General features: G+C 36.7%; 1 protein-coding gene across 6 annotated transcripts in view; it reads left to right on the top strand.

Moving 5' to 3' along the window:
- FRY (FRY microtubule binding protein) overlaps positions 1-20195 on the top strand; it is a 182291-nt gene that overhangs the window by 145065 nt on the left and 17031 nt on the right. For all 6 annotated transcript variants that reach the window (XM_083854733.1, XM_083854732.1, XM_083854731.1 and 3 more), the window contains 9 exons: positions 2358-2498; positions 3228-3407; positions 4094-4255; positions 5088-5162; positions 6216-6386; positions 11998-12198; positions 12699-12860; positions 16285-16448; positions 17308-17497. In XM_083854733.1, coding sequence (XP_083710859.1) covers positions 2358-2498; positions 3228-3407; positions 4094-4255; positions 5088-5162; positions 6216-6386; positions 11998-12198; positions 12699-12860; positions 16285-16448; positions 17308-17497 — 1446 coding nt within the window. The remainder of the gene's footprint in view (positions 1-2357; positions 2499-3227; positions 3408-4093; positions 4256-5087; positions 5163-6215; positions 6387-11997; positions 12199-12698; positions 12861-16284; positions 16449-17307; positions 17498-20195) is intronic.

Here is a 20195-nt window from a genome sequence, read left to right as displayed (position 1 = left end):
TAGATAAGGCATTAATCCGAGTAATGGCTTGTCTATCAGACACGGCTTTTAAAATGCCCTCTTTGTTACCTCAAGACATTTGTTTGACTGCATGGCATTGCCTCAGAGCTGAGTATCTCTTCACGCCCCTTGCCAGATTGGGAGGGGCAAAGGGAACTGTCTCCTGTGGTAGCAGCCCAGGCAGCCCTTGAAAGAGAAGTCTCTCTTTTCCACCTAGTTCTGGGTTAGTTGTTGCTTCAGGAAGGAGGAAATTGTTGCTAATGCAATGGGGATTCCTGAGCCCAGATAAGGCCCCAGTAGTTAACACATGGAACAAGAGAGGAATCCACAATTCTTCAAAACAGGTCATATGTGCAAGAGTAAAAAAAAAAATCTGAAAACAGTTTTATTTCTTTTTACAAATACAGTGAAAACTCTTTCCTGGAATTCTCTTGTCCAAATGATGTGTTACAACTCCATCTTGCTGCTATTTTTGTTACTTCTGGCAGCAACACAATTCATATTGCAGTAAAGGCATGTTAAGGTTGCTATTCTTATTTTAAACAGAAATACTCTTCCTTATTGCAAATTCATTATGTATTGATTCATTATGACACACTTGGACTACCGGCCACCACATATATCCATCTGAGCAAATGAAAAGTGACACAGTCACAAATATGTCAGGTGTAAGGGGGCCAAGAGCTGTTTCAGTCAACAAATTCTTTTGACAAAAAAATTATACAAACCATAATGGAAATTACAGACTTTCAGAGATAGGGTTCCTGTAACAGCTTTCTAAACAGCAGTTGAGACAAAATTCTCATTATTTCCCAGGAATTCCTTTTCTATCCCAAAAGGGATTGTCTGATGCAGTAGCCTCAGTCAGAGAACAAAAGAAAAGAACAAAAAAAATTTTTTCTGTTATCCAGATAGTTTCTTCTAATCCTACACAGAAATGGTATACTGGCTGATGTGCTGCATCACATAAACTATTTGCAAACAAAGAATCAAACTTTCCATTGCAAGATCCTAATAGATGGTAAAAAAACCCTTGGTAACCTTGTTTTGAAGAAGAATAGCTAAGTACATTTTCTCTCTCAGTAAAGGTATCTGAGGGGCTGTAGGTGTCTAAGGGCTGAAGCAGGTTGCCATGCAGTATCTTTAATTTAAAATTTTTTCCTGGCTCTTTGTAGGGGAATAGATAAGTATAATGAGTTCACTTTATTGTGCTGTTAATGGAATTCCCGCGCTTTGTTTTATGAATCACTAATTGCTACTCACTTTTGCTGGTTAAAGAAATCAGAAGATATTTAGTGGGATAAAACAGGTTCCATTTGCACTGGCATGAAACATACTCATTCAATAAAAGGAGAAATCTTATCCTTCTATATCCTTAGAAGGATATAAAAAAAATTACTAAAGTCCATTTGGATAAGAATTGAAATTTTTCTCTGATGGAAGGCAGGAGGCAGCTAAGAGATTTTATAAGCATTTTTTTTTCTAGAATCCAGTAACTTGTATAGCCAGTGCTAGAACTTTTTTGTCAGCCTGAATTGGGAGGATGGTGTCTAGTATTGAGGCTCTGATAACCTCCAGCAAAAACATTTGATTGCCTCTGAAATATGTGGGGTGGGACAGTGCCTGTCACCAGTGAAAGAACATGCTGCCTGCCAGAAAATTTTCAGCTGAGATATTTCACACATATACAAACAAATCCTGGCTGTCCCTATGCCTCTGGAGTTACTGTCACGCATATGTTTGAGCACAGTTGCATTTCCATGGTTCATTGTGGTATTTCAGGATCTACACTCAGGTGTCTGAAAATTCCAGGATTTAGATCAAGCCCTTATTTGTATCACTCTCTAAAGTAAGAGAGCCCAGGGACTCCACCTACTCCTAAACAGAAAATGTTTCTTTGGCACTTACAGTCAGTGAGAACTGGCAGTGAAATATATTTGATAATTATTCATTGATGTCTGAATAGTAGTAGTTTTGTTTCTTCAGCAAGTTTTCTTTTTTCTCATTGACTACCAGCAAATGTAGACATTAAAAGATCCTCCCCTGTTTTTATTGGATATGCTTACCCAATTACAGCGTAAATTTTACCTACCAGTTTACTCAACTGCTGAATGTGTTTTCTGGATAAGTTAGGGCAGGCATATATAAAATAAAACAGGCTGGCATTTGGCTCCCAGCTTAAGCTCTTTTTTACTTCATGTCTGTATCATCAACAGTTGTGAAATTATTGTAAAATGGCATTGCAAAATCAGTGAGTGAAGAGAGATGAAGAGTACAATTGCTGTTTGTGAAACTAGTAGCTTTTTACTTAAGAAGAAAGTCTCAAAATTTTGTTATATTCACTTTTCTTTTAACAGCTACTAGAAAAGGGCCTCCCTAGTATGCAACAGTCCCTCTTACAGATGATCTACAGCCTTCTTAGTTATATGGATCTGTCAGCTATTCCTGTGAAGCAGTTTAACATGGAAGTGCTAAAAACCATTGAAAAATACGTACAGGTAAATGCCATATCATTTTTATATTAATACAGGAACTTAGCAGCATTTACTATCATTAGTTGATTTTCTCTGTAAGAATTTGAGACTAGATTAGCAGGGAGGGCTGCAAGTGTCTAGTGTGGCTCAAAGTTTGTAAACATCCTGATGTCTCATCCCCAGAGAAGATGCCTGGCTGTGTGTTCACTGTGGGGGAAGGTTGGGCTTCAGCCTTGGAGTACCTCATAGCAACCTTACTACCACTCAGAGCCTGAGTTCTTTAATTATTAGCACAAGGAGATGTGGCAGAAGCACTTCTCTTCAGAGACCTCTGCACCTAATTCTTGACAAGTGAAAAATACATGGGAGTACTAGGAATTCACAGAGGTAGAAACTGTGTCAAGTTACCTTTTTTATTAAATGAGGATTCTTCTATGGCCCTTATATTTATTCATACTGATTAAGACATTCAGGTAGGAGATTTTAAATCCTCTGCCAAGTTGGATTTGTCCACAGGTCTCCTAGCTTGTGGGCCAGTTCCCTAACAGTGACACCTTAGGCAAGTCTTGGTCTCTGATGTTGAAATTATTCTGCAATTACACACCTTGTTACTGGCCAAGAGAGACAAAGAATATGGATATTCCAGTTCTGCATTTTAATTATGTGGTAAAAAAATACAAATGTAAAATGTAAATAGTCTTGAATGTGTGTGAATCTCCCTTTTTGTTTGCTGAGTAAATATATTATTTCTAGAGCATTCACTGGAGAGAAGCCTTGAATATCCTGAAATTGGTAGTTTCTCGTTCTGCCAGTTTAGTTCTACCTTCCTATCAACATAGTGATCTTTCAAAAATGGAAATACATCGGGTGTGGAACAGTGCCTCCAAGGAGCTACCAGGGAAGACTTTGGAGTTTCATTTTGATATTTCAGAGGTATTTTTTGTAGTTTTGCTACTTAACATCTTAATTCTGATTTCTGACTGGACTGTCTTACAGCAGTCTTAATCCTGCAAACCCTTGTAACTTTATAGAACTGAATGGTCCTATGGTGACTTTAATGGCAACTCACTTTATTGTTAAGAAGCTGCAGAATTGCTTGCAGCATTATAGATTATTTCATATAGATGATAGTGAGCTGTTGAGATTAAAAGGAAATACAAGCATAAAAAGGCATATGGTACTATTTGCTTTCCTGTCAGTGTAGTTCTGGAAAATGCTGAGCATCCTATGGTCAATCCAAGAAAGCATTTCAATACCTATTGGAAAAGGGCCAAAGTGTTCAGCACTCTTAGGAAAAGAAATTAAAAATATGCAAGAGGTGCAGATTTGAAATTAACTTTGTAAGCTTTCTTGGTTTTTGCCAGATCTTATGTCAGGAACTTGTGTGGCAGTTGCTTTGAGCCATGAACATAAGCTCTGGCTACTAAGTGTGGCAGTAGCTACTCAGACATTCACAGTGGAAAATAAGAAACATACCAAGTGATGTGAAGTTTGCTGCACTCCTTGTTTTATCCCTGTATATGATCTTCAAAATAGTATTTTTCTCCAACTGAAGCAATAATGGCTCCTCTAAGCTCATCTGAAGCAGGGTGCTACTGAATAATTCCTCTCTGTTTAAGACTCCAATTATTGGGAGACGGTACGATGAGCTGCAGAGTTCTTCGGGGAGAGATGGTAAACCCAGGGCAATGGCTGTCACCCGAAGCACTTCTTCAACCTCATCAGGATCTAACTCCAATGTCCTTGTTCCTGTGAGCTGGAAGAGACCCCAGTACTCTCAGGTAGGCAGCCCACTATTCATTAGCAAGTTGCAGTCGGAGCAGCTGAAGTAACACATGCTTGGGTCCTTAAATGCCTGTGCTCTCTGTGAGCTGTGCAGTGCTCCTGGCTGCCTGGGGCAGCGGCAGCACAGCATCTGACCTTGTGTGCTGAGTGTCTTTCTTGGACTCCATAATGGTCTGTGTTATGTCCATCTTCTATCTCAAAGCTGTTTTTCTTTCAGCTTGCAGGAAATTATCTCTTTAAGAGCTCTTAAGTCTAGGTCAGATTTAAGTAAACACAACAGATGAGTTCAGATATTAGCAAGGGAAGCAGGTAGATAGCTTGCGCAACTTTTAAAGTTGTTTTCTTGGGAAATTCAATAAAAAGAACAATTTTCCTAGAAGTGATGTTTGAGTACCTTAATGATTTTGGTTATCTGCCAGTTAAAATAAAGCCATGCAGAATAAACTTGATTTTTGCTCTTTTCTCTTTTTTCATATAGCAGGTTATATAGCAGTGACTCAGGCTCAGTTCTGGAAAAAAATATTATGCACGTGCTTAATTTTAGGCTTCTGAACTGTCTTTTTGAAGTGATGCATATGATCCAGTGTTTCCTTAATATATTCAGTGGAATTTATAGACTAATTTAAATATAATAAACAGCAAAATCATTAACAGTTATTTTTATGTTTCCTTGACGCGTAGTTGCTCTGAAAGCAATCCTTTCAGCATTTAATGACTAAACTAACTAGGTTGGTTCCTCCTAATTAAAAATTGCTAATGTATGTTTCTAGCCACAGGGAGAATGGGTGGTTAAAAAAATGCTCACTTGAGAAACATCTTGTTTTCTAGAAAAGGACAAAGGAGAAGCTGGTGCATGTCCTTTCCCTGTGTGGTCAGGAAGTTGGGCTGAGTAAAAACCCTTCAGTAAGTAGCCTTGTATTGACCAGTTTTTTGTTTCATCGTGTCCTAAGCCTTGAAAGCAAAGAACTTTGTTTCCCAGAGTTGCTGACCAGATTTGTATAGTTTGGAAGTCACTATTGTCATTATCCTTTGTACTGGCCCAGGCTGTGTTTCTCAGCATATGGACCAGGGAGTGAATGGCCCTTTCACTTAAAGAAGACTTACTTTGACAGTTATGTGTGGTTTTCCTGTGAGAATCTGTGATGCTGTAGGTTTTACTTATGCCATCTCAGTGGGTAGAGAGTAATGACCCCTGTATTACCAATCCAGAACCTTTATTAAGTAAAAAAATAAATTACAGAAATAAAATGGGAGGGGAAAGGGTATGTGTGTCTGATTTTCCATTAGACACTAGTTCTGATGTTACTCTTTAAAAATTAGTGTTATCTGGTGCCAGGAAAAGGTTGATTGATCACCTAGGGTGGGAAGCTCTTAAAATATTTATTAAATATTTTCTACAGAAGAAAGAAAAATTTCTGGATGTTTTTGAACATGGTATATGTCACTTGTATTATGGAGAACAGGCCCTTTGTTTCTGCAAGACAGGAACGATTTCATTTTTGCAACTGAATTGCAGACACAAGTATACTCAGTAGGAAAGAAAAAAATATAGCTTGTTGTATTTTCTAATCTTGACATATTTTTTAACAACTTGTTAACTGGAGGGTTTTTTTAATGAACTTACTATATCATCCTCTTGACAGTATTTTCTCTGCTAAGATCTCTGAATTTTGTTCCTATATATGTCTATAAACATCCAGGCAACATCAATCTGCAGCCATTAGGAGGTAGCTGTAATATTCTTGGATGTGTTCCCACAGTATGAAGTTGTTTCTTTGTACGAGTTTAATCTGAAGGCACCTGTCCAACATAAATAATAAAGAGTGTTCTAAAAATACTCAGTGAAGGAATTAGGTGTGTACTGGAAATACAGTCTTCTGAATAACCAATTAGAGCTTTTAGGAAGAAACAACCAGAGGGAACAGTTTGTAACAAAAGGAATCCTTTGAATTGTAGGTGATTTTTTCTTCCTGTGGTGATTTGGATCTGATTGAGCACCAGACGAGCTTGGTTTCTTCAGAAGACGGAGCAAGGGAGCAGGAGAACATGGATGATTCAAACAGTGAACAACAATTCAGAGTCTTTAGGGACTTTGATTTCCTAGATGTTGAGCTGGAAGATGGGGAGGTACAGTATATTTTCTCTGAAACAGCTTTTTTTATTTAAACACTTCTATACTCCTTCTGCTAAACACTTCTCTTCTTGTAACATAAAACTTTAACTGTGTAACTCTAAACGTACTTTTAAGTTCAGATTATTTATGATCTTCACTTAGTGTTTATTTCAGTAGCATACCAGTAAAAAGACTACCACACCCTTCCTTTCTGAATCTACTTTAGGAAACACTGCAAAACTGGTAGTGGAAAATAAAGCTTCTGCTCTAGTACCTTTTTGGTGAATTTACTTTTAAGCGAGCTTATTTTAAATACAATTTATAAAGATCCAAATTGTTAAGAAAATACATATATTTGCTGATTAAAAACTTTTAAAATTAAATTGTTCCAAATCTGTTGGTTCATAAGGAGCCCTCTGAAACATTAATTCAGGCCTTCAGGCTGCTGTTATTCCTGCAACTGCCGATGAAATCACTTAGAGATGTACCTTCCACTCTGCTGAAGTGTCTGTGATTTCATCATTTCATGCAGGAGGTAAACAAAATCCTGAGCACCCAGATCAAGTCTTGACAGGTGAAGCCTGTCAGCTCACCTTGAGCTGAAACTGCTGAAGGGAAAAAATTGAAGAACTGATAAACTTTTGGGAGCTACACCCTTTAACCTTGCTAATATCAAACTTGGGGTATTTATTTCTATTTGATTAGGAAAGACCAAAAGTTAATATCCATTGCCAAACAAGTCTAACAATTTTCTTACTGTTTAGATTATTCGTTCAGAAATTGTTAGTTCTTTTGAAGGACTTAAGACTCAGATGTTCAGTAAACCTAGAGTTTAATAACTTGTCATAATCTGGGTTTGTTTTTAACATGAATTCTCTCAGTCATCGCTCTTAGCCCTGAGAAGAGCATGTGTGCAGGAAGAAATACTCATTTTTCTACCTATTTGCATTACAGTAGTAAAATAATTTTAAGGTAAACATAACGCTCAGTTATGAACTCATGTACACTGATTTTTTTTTCCAATTAAGAGAAAAGATGAAGGAATGGGAAAAAAATATATCCCAAAGCTCTTATTTTTCCAAGTCAGGAATTTCTGTATAAAAATTAGTTATCTTGGCTCACAACTGCCCATGACTTTGCTAAGGAAAAAAAAAAAAAAAAAAAAAAAAATTCCGAAAGGATATTTGGCAGCAATGGTTGCAAATACATTAGACAAATATTGAAGGAGCTTCCAAACAAGGATGAATGATAAAGCAATAATGCCAGTCATTTGGCAAAAATATACTGGCTGTAGCAATTTCTGTGTCTTAAATGCTTTCAAGATATTACCAGGATGTAGAGCTGCAATTTTCACTGAAGATCACATGATAATTTTTTGTCCACTGAAACTGAGGAATTTCTTCTTTCTCTTCACCACTTAAAACCATATAGAGTGTATATATATTGTGCAGAACAATTCCTTTTAAAATAAATTTACTTTCATGGACTGTGACTCTGCAAAGATTTATTTTATACATGTGGCCATTAATTGATTGATATCCTAATAGTCTCAAGTTGGTCATGAAACAGATATTAAGCTTCTCTAAGTTTTATGTAAAGTAAAATTTAAAATTTTGAGTTTCACTTAGTGGTTTTTAAATTGCCATGGATTGTGTTCCAAAGTTTAGTTCAGACTTGACTTACTACTGTTTTAAAAATAAATTCAGACCTGGTGTAAAAGGCTACTTCTCTAATGACTGAGCTGAAACTGTAACATTTACATCATATCTGAGTGTAGTATATTCATAAAAATGAATAAACAGTGTTAGAAAACTAAAGCTAGCAAAAGCGACATCAGTCCTTCAAAGAAGTGTGTGATTTTAACAGGCTTGGATCAGCCCCAGACCATAAGGTATATTTGTATGAAATTTCCTAAAGATGTGAAAGCAAGAAATAGTTATTTTCAGACTTAAAAGGTAGAGTTGAAGTTTCTGTGATAATATTTGTTAAAATTGTAGGCAAATGTTTGTCTATGATGTCTTTAATGCAGTGATTTTACATAGATTCTTTCTATTTGTTTTTCTATCTGTTATATCTGCTACCCAGGAACTTCAGGTAAGAATGCTACTTGAACTCAGATGTGCCAGCATATGTTTTGCCTTCTCGCAAATTTATATTGTAGAATAACATCATAGTTTTGCTGTTGCCTCCCCCCTTCAGTGTGTGCGTAGGCGAGTGTGTGTGTGTGTGTGCTTGCACTTCTGACAGGTGCTTCATTTTTTGTCTTGTATTAGAAATATTTTTGAGGTCTTTTTCAAAAATTCTGCTTCATTTTTAGTTTGTTTTTGACATGTTCAACAGTCTTCACAAATTTTAAAAAATCTTAATTCTAGTATCAGTGATTTTCAGACTGAGCCCTTTCTCCATGTGGTATGTTTGTACATGATTAATGTGTAGAAACTTCATTATTTATAGAGTTTGAGCCATTTGTTTGTAGGGGCAAATTATAAATAATTTCTACCCTTTCTGTTGTGGCATATTGTCTCCTGTTATCATCTTGCTAAAGCTAATGTCTGAGACCACTTAAGACAGTTTACGTTACTGCTATCAAACTGAATTTAATTGAATAAATAAATTAATTTCTACAGCTTGATTTAATACAGCTGTATGGTCCTACCAACTTTGCTGGACTCATTTACCCTGTGAGGAAGACTGAAAAGACACATCAGTCATTGCCAGTTTGGGACCTAAATTTGAAATTTGTCAATGTATAGAGAGAACTGAAATTATAGAGAATTTAATGAGTTGTACAAACAGTACAGAGATCAGCAACGACAGAATTTTGCGTATCTGTTTCTGATAGTTTGTACATCAGATATTATGCAAACACAACCCCCCAAAATCATTGTCTCAAAATGCCTGCACTGTAAGAGATACATCCAGATGGAAATAGTGCCTTATTATGTAGTTCCAAAATACTTCTGCCTATACCCTACAATATTTCAGTGTTTCCATTAACTTTGCATACTTTATCAACACAGTAAGGATGAAAACTTGTGTGAAGCAGGTTTTGCCTGATTCTTATTGCCTCTGTGCAATTCTTATGGCTCTGCCCCACACAGGTTTACTTTCCCTTCTGTCTCTCCTTTCCCCTGGGCTGTTGTAAAGTTTCAAGTAGCTGCAAGGGCACATCTGCTCCTTTGCCAGAGGGTGGTGACTGTAGGAAGTTCTCTGTGGTACCTGCTGGCTGGACACACTCATAATGTGACTGTTTTCCACCAGTTTATCACTAGTGACTTTTCAGATGGGATATGGATTTGCTCCTGCTGTAGATAAAAATGAACAGCCTCTCAAATACATCTTTGCTAGACTACAAAAACTCCATAGACATGTGCTGACCTCTTCTTTAAATTCAGTATGGTTCTGGGTGCCCCTGTAGCAAACTTACACTAATCCAAAGGCTGAGTTACAGTGTTTCATCTCTTTTACACTTTTCCCTCACTTTTAATTCACCATCCCTTCTAACAGCATGCACTAGAAGTGTCCCTTTTATTTTTCTTCCTTTTGCTGGCTTTCTTTTTTAAGGCATTGCAGAATAAAACTGCAACAGGAAATATTCCCATAGACATGGGCTACTAAATTTACTGATGGCTTTACTAGGCATCATGAGGATTAGGGTGTGATGACAGACATCTTTGTTTGCTTGCTTATTTATGTCATTTTTTTTCATTTGTTAGTTCAGTAATTGATGTGTTTGTGGAGGATGTCTCATTGCTGCATGTGTCCTCCAGCCTTTGAGGGGGAGGATGTACAACCAAAAATTTTGTTAAAATAAATAGCTTGGAACTGAACAGTCATTTTTATGATTTAAAGAGGCCTGACTTCTAAAGTCAGATATGTTTTGTTCTCTTTACACACAAAAACTACCGTATGATACCAGTCCCAGAATGAAAACACAGGGTTCTTCCAATAATGTGTCAGACTTCATAACAATTTCATCTTCATTTTCTCTTCATTATAGTGCATTCCTTTTGAATGTTCTTGTGAATTGCAAGGGTTGTCTTTTTCCTTAATTTTTTTTTTTCTATTTTCATCATCTTTGTTCATGAAATGGTGAGCTTTATGTCATGAAACTGAACTTTCCCTCCTATTCAAATTCCACAGCCCATTGCATTAAATGGTGATGATGCAAAATAAGATAAATTTGTGCAAGTTTGTTGATTGTTAAGGAGGTAAGATGGCAATTTAATTCATTGCCCTTTATGCAGTTTGGTCCCTATTTAGTAAATGTCTGAGTAGTCCCAGAAGGGCATTGCTCAAGTGTTTAAAATCAGAGCTCTGTTTAAGGGACCTTACTGAACTGAGGCCTCTTTCTCAATGACTGCACATAATTTTGATCTGCATAAACCCAGGAAATAACCATAATCAGTTATTTGATAATAATACTATTTTTTAGGCAGAACTGTATTTTTTTACAAATTAATATTTAAAATATCACTGTCAGCTTGAATTTTCATTGATTGACTTGCTTGTTTAAGAGCGTTGCAACTTACACAGTCTTGTTTAAAACAGGCAGCTCTGAACCTTTAAAGGAAACATTTTTCTCTATAAATTTCCTTCCCATGTTGATGCAGGATTGAGGGCTTTCACCTAGGTAAAGTACTCAAAACTGCATCTGAATATTTCTGGGGAGACCTTTCTTGCTGTGTAAGGCCCCTTTTGCCTCTGGAGGTCCATGGCAGGAGCAGTTGTGGTCCTTCATTTGCCAGAGAGGAACCTGGCTAGACTTAGGGAGTGAGAGGTTATTGCAATCAGGGAAAAGGCATACAGTCCACTGGAAAATATATAAAGTAAATAAATGGAAAAAGAGTGGAAAACTAATTGATACATTAAAGAAATCAAGTGATCTTTTTATCAGTTCTCCAGCCTAACAAATGGTTACACGATTTGCCTAATGATCTCAGCTTTGTGTGACTGTATGTGGGATCAGAACTGAAAGTCTGATAAATGTAAAATGTTTAGTCCATTTGGTTGTGTCCTTTTTAAAATGTGAGATCACAGGCAATGCTCATCAGGCTATTCCCAAAATATATTTTCAAATAATTCAATTAGATTGAAAAATTAGCAATATGGGCTTAGAATAAAAGTTTAAAATGTATGCTGCTTAAGGTGTTATATTTTTTTGTGTAAAGCAAGGGTTTGTTCAAATCTACTCACCATTATGGTTATGTATATAAAGCAAAGAATCTAAAATCTTTAACATAGGTTTTGCAGTTGAGCCATTGGTATTAACTGTGCTTCTAATACTTTTAAATATCATGAAAAAATCTTTAAAATCGCTTTCAAGCTTTTCCTTTGCGTGTCACTGCTCTACTGGTATTGAGGAGTGTGTACATGTGGACTTAGAAAAACAAATCCTTAAATTAGCAAAAGCATGAAAAATATCTAATACTGAAAAGACTGAGTGTTCATTTAACTGCCATTTCCATGCTTCTGCTCTTATCTCCAGGTGAACAAGCAAGATAATGCTTATTTCAAGTTTTTTACTATATTTTTACATCAAAATATTTCTGGAGCTAGCTTTGATTGGGTGTTAGCATATGAATAGTTTTATATCAAGCAAGCTGACCCTCTGTCTGATTTCAGGGTGAGAGTATGGACAACTTCAACTGGGGAGTGCGCAGACGGTCCCTGGACAGCCTGGACAAATGTGACATGCAGCTGATGGAGGAGAACCAGCTCTCAGGGAGCACACCCAGCCTGAACAAAATGAACCACGAGGACTCAGATGAGTCATCAGAGGAGGAGGACCTGACCACCAGCCAAATCTTGGAGAACTCAGACCTAGTAAGTTGCAAAGTTGAAATTTAAGAAAAGATAGGGTGGTGGGTTTAAATAAGCTGGGCTTTTAGTTTCCACTGCCCAGGTGCAATCTAATGAGCTGAAATTGGTAGGTGTATTTTCCCTTATTTGCAAAGGTAAACAGGAATTTTAATGCAAAAGTTTGAAACACGGGAATCATCAGATCTTATTATTTGCCTTTTTTTACTATGGGGCAATTTTTGACAATTGGCCGGTGGTAAATCTTTCTGATGTCTTTAATGCTTAAAGAAGTAGAACAGGCCTCCAGGTTGGTAAAGGTGTCAGATTTTCATTGTTCCCTTCTGGGATGATTTTAAAAAAAATTTTATGACAAAAATATTGAAAGGGTTGTGTCTATATACAAACTAAGAGAGCCATTGTCATTGCACTTTAAGACACTGTCTGCTTTGCATGTTCATAAAAGCAGCATGTGGTAGGGTAGCTGTATACTTAGTTCTTTTGTGCTTTTGTTGTCTTTTAAACAGATTATAAATCTTTCCCCATCTGAGGATGCAAATCATATTGACTCACTTTCTACATCATGTGACACAACCTCGGCAGACCCTCATCATTTTAACATGGGAACATCCAGCTTTGATGTGTCTTTGCCTGATATGAATAATCTCCAGGTGTCTGAAGGACCCAAGGTGAATACATTTTTTTTCTTTCTTTTCCAACTGGACTGTATTTTATGTGACACTGTTACAATTTTTTTTTTGCTTATGCTTTCATAAAGGGTTTGATCTGTGAAATCAAGTATATTCTGGCTTCCTCTGTCTAATGGCATAGCATAATAAATTCATACACTACTGCACTTTCACACCATTGCCTTTCTACTTATACTTTCTTCATGAAGAGATTTTATTTATTGTTTCTTAAATATGTTGCACTGCTTATGCACCAAAATACTACAAGCTTGTCAAAAGACATGTTTATGAACTGGCTACAAGTTAAAACTCCAAGGCAATATTCTTCTGTTCTTCATGCTGAATTAAAGAGCGATATGCCAGCTCATGTGGTGGGTGTATGCGTGTATTCTCTGAAATATTTTTGTATGTGGGGACCTTTTGTACAGTTGTGTGCCCTGGATTCAGTACTTGCCTTTTGGCAGACATACAGAAATTTTAAATTCATGACCACAATATTAAACCATCCTGGGGGTGGGGAGGCAGGATTTGCAAGGATACAACAACCATGTTCAGCACAGTGTATTTCAGAGAACTGTATCAGAAGATGAAGACAAAGCAAGGTTGGTAAATCATTATCAATGTGGGGATGGTTTCTTTAATTTTCTGTTCGACAGTACTTGCTCATGAGGGATGAGGTGAACCTACTCCTTTCAGTGTCTCTCCAGAAATACAATCTGGTTTTGGAGGGTTTGTGTGAATTAGTGGCTTGATGATACTGTTGGCTTCTGTCAGTGAAGCTTCTCTGTCATGTCTAAATTATGTGACTTCTGCAGAAAGAGCAGTGTATGAGACTGGGGCAGAGGAAGAATGTATCTTCTCTAATCGTTGGCTTTCCTTTTTGCCCTTGCGCCCTCCAAATGCAGCCACACAAAAAATTGATACTGCTAGCACTGCATATTTCAGAAGTAATGGAAACTTCTATTGAAGAGGTCATAGAAAAGGAGGTTGGAATTGTGCTGAATATTGAATAAATTGTTTGTGTCAGAAACCACTGCAGTAGGAAGAAAGGACGGGAGGAGGGAAGTGCATGTAAGGATAGGAAAGGAGGGGAACCTCTCCAAACAGTGTCTGTGGAGAAGGTAAACTCATTATCATTTGTCAAAACAACTGTTGGTAGACAAGTAACCACGTAACAACCATAAACAGCAGAAGTTGGCAGAATTTCAGTTCAGGAAGCAGCAGTCAGAACAGACACATTTGCAGGTGGTAACTGCAGCTGATCTCATGCATCCAGCTGCAGTAGCTGTTGGTGTGTACATTAGGAACTGAAAATCACAGCTTAGCAGCTCAGTGTATGTCTGGGGGTTTGGAATCTTTATTGTCAAAATCTCTTTAATGCCCCATGTGCCTATATTCATCAAAACCAAAAAGCTTTGGAATAAGTAAGTAAGTGAAGAATGTAAAATCCAAGCAGTTTCTTGCGGAATTGACAGGCAGATTCAGCTAGTCCTGGTACAGGTTTGATATTGGTTTAAAATACAGCCCAGGTTACAACTGTTACAAAGATGTTTGAATTGGTAAGCACCGAATGGGTTTTTTTGCCTCAAAGGTTTTTTCTTCTAGTGTGCATACTTCTGTATTCTTACTCAAAATAACTTGGAGTCCATGTAAAGAAGTTATCCAGTTTTTAGTCAGAAAACTTGAAATTTACACCTAATTAGTTTTCACTTAATTTTATAACACAAAATATGAGCTCTTTACTGTTTTTCTTTTTCTCTGAATTCGTCTTTTCAGAGAGCTGATGAGGTGTCATCAATGCAAAGAAATTTTTTTTGCTTCTTTAGTGATTTACAGAATGTTTAGTTGTTGCATGATAAGCAAAACCAAAATATCTCAACCTTTAAATAGATACAGCAGTTGAGAGAAACAGACTGATTATGTAGCCTCTTCCTAGATGCTTCAATGCCATAATCCAGATATTATTGTTAACAACACTAAATTAGCTAAACTTATTTTCTATTAAAGATAGCGGGAGAGTTATGAGGGTTACATGAGGGTTACACTATGAGGGTTACAAAAAGTCAGATGATGCTACATTATGCATTTTTCAAGTTACCTAAACTCACATATTTCTGGAAGTGTACTACAATCCTCCATGAATATTCAAAGTTCACTTTTCTATTTTGCTTTTGGGGCATCATATTAGACTCCAGTGGGTGGGAGGTGTTTGCTTCCTCTTCCTCCCTTGCTCTATCCCGTCAAAATGTGTTTTCCTCCTACAAATTGTCATTGCAGTGAAGAAACTGCAGTGGACCATTCAAGCTAATATTTAATATTTGAAAGTGGTTGCTACTAATACTTCTGGAATAAGCATGAAATATTTACACTTTTTACCAGGTGCTTTGGTTCCTATTCTGATAATTCTGCCATATAGCTTCCATTTCCCTTTTCAAGATGGTTTGGGCTCTGATTCATTTCATTCACCCTGAACTCAGGAATATTCCTATCTCTTTTGCATAGAAAACAAAGCAAACCAAAAGATTATTCTACTTAATTTCTGATCCTGTCCCCTCTGTTCCAAGTCTTGTTTAGTTTTTACAAGCACAAATCCCCATTATTAATCTGTAGGGTCCAAGCAGATTTGATGTACTGTGGAGGGCCACTTTTCTCATTTAATTCCACTTGCCACAGATTTCCCTCCCTATTAATTCCCAGCACATGTACGTACATGCACATGGGCATATGTGCACAAAGGTTTGAGCAACCCACTGCAGTCATCCCTACAGGAACTGCTTTGGATGGTATGTATGATGCAGAAAAGAGCCAAAAGATTAAAGCTGAAACAAAACTTGTTCAGACTAAAAATGTGAGAGAAATTGGAATGTTTCAAAAAGAAATCATAAGCTTTAGGTGCTGATAGATGAAAAAGGAAGGAAATTAAGCATAATCCTTTTAATGGCCTGTTAGAATGTTTGGATTCCTTTTGAATGTAAATTACATGCTAAAATTAATTCCCAGTTGTAAACTTGCACACAGTCTTCCAGACAGTGATTGTTTTCAATATATTCTGAAAGGCATTAGTACAGTCTTGGACACTATAAAGTGTTAAGTGACAAGGACAGACAGTAACAAGAACCCTATTGTTTTTCCTGAAAAATTACTTCCTTGCTATGTTGCCACATGCATTGGAATCTGAAATTCTTTGCTAGACAAGTTCAAAAAATGCCTTAAGAATAATATTTATCCAAGACAGAAAGTTGAGCAAATACAGTATTTTTTAAGAAGCGTAAGTTGATCCATGTCATTTATAACCTGTGGCTTTATATCTGTGCAGTTTAACATGTTGTCAAGTGGGTTTTTTTTCATTAAATGCTTTCTATTTATTAGAGGAATTAACTTACTAATTTGCTGTTTTCTAAGACATCATCATTCACTCCCCTAGGCTGAAGCTGTACCTGAAGAACAAGATATAGCAGTCCATGAGGATGACCTTTCAGGGTCTACAAATGAACTCCCTGGAGCATTTGAATGCAGTGATAGCCTTAGTCTGGATATGACAGAAACTGAAGAGAAAGCTGACAGGCTGGAACAATTTGCTCTTGCTAGGTACTTTGATGCACTGTTATTCACACTAGTTCTTTTACAATGTACAACAAAATGATAACAAGATGGTAGTTAATGGAATGGATGTTTTAGCCACAGGAGTTATAAAATTCTCATGAGTTTGGAGCAATGAGAAGACAATGCCCTAATTGCCTCCATAATTATCACACAACTGAAAAAAAAGGCAAAACAAACCCAAGATTTTCATTCTAGGAAAAATAAGATACAATATTTACATACATCTATGCAGCTAGGCATTATATATATAATATGCTTAATTAAAAAGAAGGATTTTTAAAGATTTGCAGTAATGGAGCTATTACTTGGGTACATGTTCAACAGATCAGATGTGTATTCATCCTTCTGATTTCTTATGAAAGAAAGTCTCAGTATCATTAAAAATCCCAGCTATATGCTCTTAGGGCTGCTTGTGAATGTGTCTAGACACCAGTATATGTTATAAAAAGGCTTTAAGATTTTTTAGCATGCCATCTGGAGCTCTTTCAGATTTTGGATGTTGAGTTAGACTGCAGTTAGGCTAGGGAGGGGGAGAGAGAAAAAGCTTTACTCTCCTGTGAAGTTTCAGCCTTCTTCTGCAAGATGATGGTACAAGAAAACAATTCAAGTGTTTTAGGATGGAGAAAGATAGATGATAATGGCCTGAAGATAGGGATTCTGATTCGGAGGTGTTTCTCATTGTAGCCAACATCTTTTTACTTTCAAAAGTAATTTGAAGATTCATTCATTTTTTTAGGAAGGTGCTGTAATTGGTCCTGTGATTTTATCTCTCTGTTAAAGTATATTTTATCTGCCACCTTCTTGTTATTCTCCTTTCATCACCTTTTTCTGTTTTCTCCTTCAGTTTTGGAGATGTTGATCGAACTGCCTCCCCTCCTCCCTCACCATTTTTTTCCGCCATCCTTGCTGCGTTTCAGCCAGCAGCATGTGACGATGCAGAGGAAGCCTGGCGCAGTCACATCAACCAGCTCATGGGCGACTCCGATGGTTCCTGTGCAGTCTATACATTTCATGTGTTCTCTTCCCTGTTTAAGGTGAGAAAATAAGCTTGAGATGCAAAATCCTAATTTCTGTGTGTGGCAATTAGTATTTCTTGATAGCAGCCCCAGTAATGAACTAACTAGTAGATACATGTATATAACCCTTGTAATTTTGCATACTGCAGAATTGCTGTACTACATTTTTATGCAGCACTGTCTTCTGTGACCAGTTTTGTAATGAAAATAGTATGTATCATACTTGCAGGTTTGGAAGTCATGTTGCAAAATAGGGATTCATTTAAAGAGTGTTTTCTTCAATACTTTACAAACAGACTGCAGGAACAGTAACTGCAAGAGACAAGGAAATAACCCTTTTAGTCTCGAACTATTGTTAATCTTTTGTTGCAAACTCTTGAAATCTGAGCATGTCCATGTAAATGTTAGCATAATTAAATGGTTTGTACCTACTCATCTGAATAGAAAAACCCAGCTGCCATCATTTAACATAAATTCCAGAGATGAATCTGAAGACTAGCAATACATTTCTCCTTTCTAAAACTGTATGCTTGCAAAGATATGAATCTTGCAAACAGATAAGAAAAGGAAAAATCAAATGTATGAGTTGTTCTAAGGAATAATTCTCTGTGTTTACCTGTAATTACTTTGAAAGCCTTTTTAAATTGTTTTTCCTGCAGCTGCAGGATGTTTAGCATGCTCCAGCAGTGAATGCAGTAGCCAGGTACCTTTCTGCAGAGTTTAAGTACTTGTGATCTCAGAGTACACAACGTTTTATTAACAAGGGGTACCCTGCTAATAAATACACAGTTCCAAGAGCTTTTCATACATCTAAGACTAACCTGAAATGAAAGATGCATCCTATAGTAAGAATCTCTTCTTCATGATGTTTCCTCTGTGCTCCACTGGAGTTGAATGTCTTATCTACCTGCAGAGTTCTCCTCCTTTAAACATTATGCCGCTGTAAATATGGGTGTCTTATAGGCATTCTTGTAAACACTGATAAATAGCCATTTGGAAGAAATAAACCCAGTGCAGACTTGAGTGTTTATTCATGATGTCACCTTTTTTGTCTTAACCTCAGTCCTAGAGGTTAATAGCCCTGTCTGAGTGTTTAAAGACTTATTTGTCCTTGATTCTCCTCTTTGGAGAGGTGAAAAGGAACCAGTGCCACACTTCTGAAGACTAAATAAATAATACTATGTCATGAAAGACATTACTTGTAAATTACCTGTTTAACTCCAAATCCTAGTATGCACACACTTCATTTGCTGTTGTGCGTGCCCTATATTCAGAGGATACCCTACTCATTTTCTTCAGTTGATATTGGAGGAGAGAGAAAAAGGCATTAATAATATCAAGTACAATTTTCAGCTGGAGTCACTGCCATATTTTTAGTTTATAAAAATAACTTTGTTCTTCTTTTCAGTCTTAAAACATAAGAGTATTATTTTCCTTTTTTTTTTTTTTTTTTTTTTTTTTTTTTTTTTTTTTTTTTTTTTTTTTCTAAGATCCCAGCTTGTCTGGAATTGTATTTTGTTTGCACTATTAAACTTTACTACTCTTCTGCCAGCTTTGACTTTTGACCCTCATTAACAGGAAATTTCAGAAACAAGTCCTGTATGTGCTAAGCTTGCAATGCAAACTACTGCCAAAATACTTGACTGTGAAACAAAATCCTTGTTTGGAGTAGCTTGTCAACTAAATACTTGGTGAAGTGAAAGAAGTGCATTTTCCAGGGCACCTACATTTCAGTCCTGTATCAAGTTAATGGCATCTTGGATGTTTGCCCACAACATACTAAACTTGTTTAAAATTCCTGAAATTATTTAAGTACTTTTCCTGTAAACGAGTCAGAGGTCAGAGATCTCTGGATTATTTTTACTTCTGCCTCCTTGTATTCCCTCAAATTAAATGTCTTTCAGCAAACCAGACAGCTGCAAGACAAGTAGATTTCAGATCTAGCAAGTACCTTCCACAATCAAGCCCTTTTGTAATGTAAACTCCTCTTCCCAGGAGAGGAAACCAGAAGTTAAGAAGAAAACTTTCTGAGAATATTTTTTAATTATTTACATGGACACATAGCACAGGAACTATATGCAGGTATATATTTATTCATAATATGCTGACAGCTGGCATTATTATTCACAGTAATCCCATTTCATAAAATATATACTGCATTCAGGCCTTGCTTGATAGATTTCAGCCCCTGCAGTCTGCACCCAGAAGGACATAGCTGAGATGATAATTTATTATAGAACTGTTAGTCCATGTAATCGCAAAATAAATATATTTAGTGAATTATTATACACAGATAGCAAAGTACAGTCTCTCACTGTTTCACGCTTAATAATTTAAAACACTCTTCAAGACCATTATCATCTTAGCTGTAGATTGTTACTTTTATGAATATCTGAAAAAGAAAGGATTAGAGGAGAAATGTCTGTAACTTTTTCTGTAATCTGTCTCCTTCGGTGCTTCAGATCTACAAACTCAATTGTTGTTCCCCAGGAGGGAATTGCAGCAGCTAAACAGGTTACCCAAAGCCTTGAGGAAGCTCTGACCTTGGAGATTTTAAGACTCAGCCAGTTAAAAACACATCTGACACAATCTGGGGTTAGCAATAGTCCCACTTGAAGATTGCATCAGATGTTCTCCAGAGGTCCTTTTCAAGCAGTCTCTTGGATTCTCTTTCATAATCTGTAATTTTAAATTTCCTTCCACTTCTTTGTTCTCA

This window comes from Zosterops lateralis (assembly GCF_965231275.1).
Source record: "Zosterops lateralis genome assembly, chromosome: 2".
Taxonomy (NCBI): Eukaryota; Metazoa; Chordata; class Aves; order Passeriformes; family Zosteropidae; genus Zosterops; species Zosterops lateralis.
This window is presented reverse-complemented; position numbering and strand designations above follow the sequence as displayed.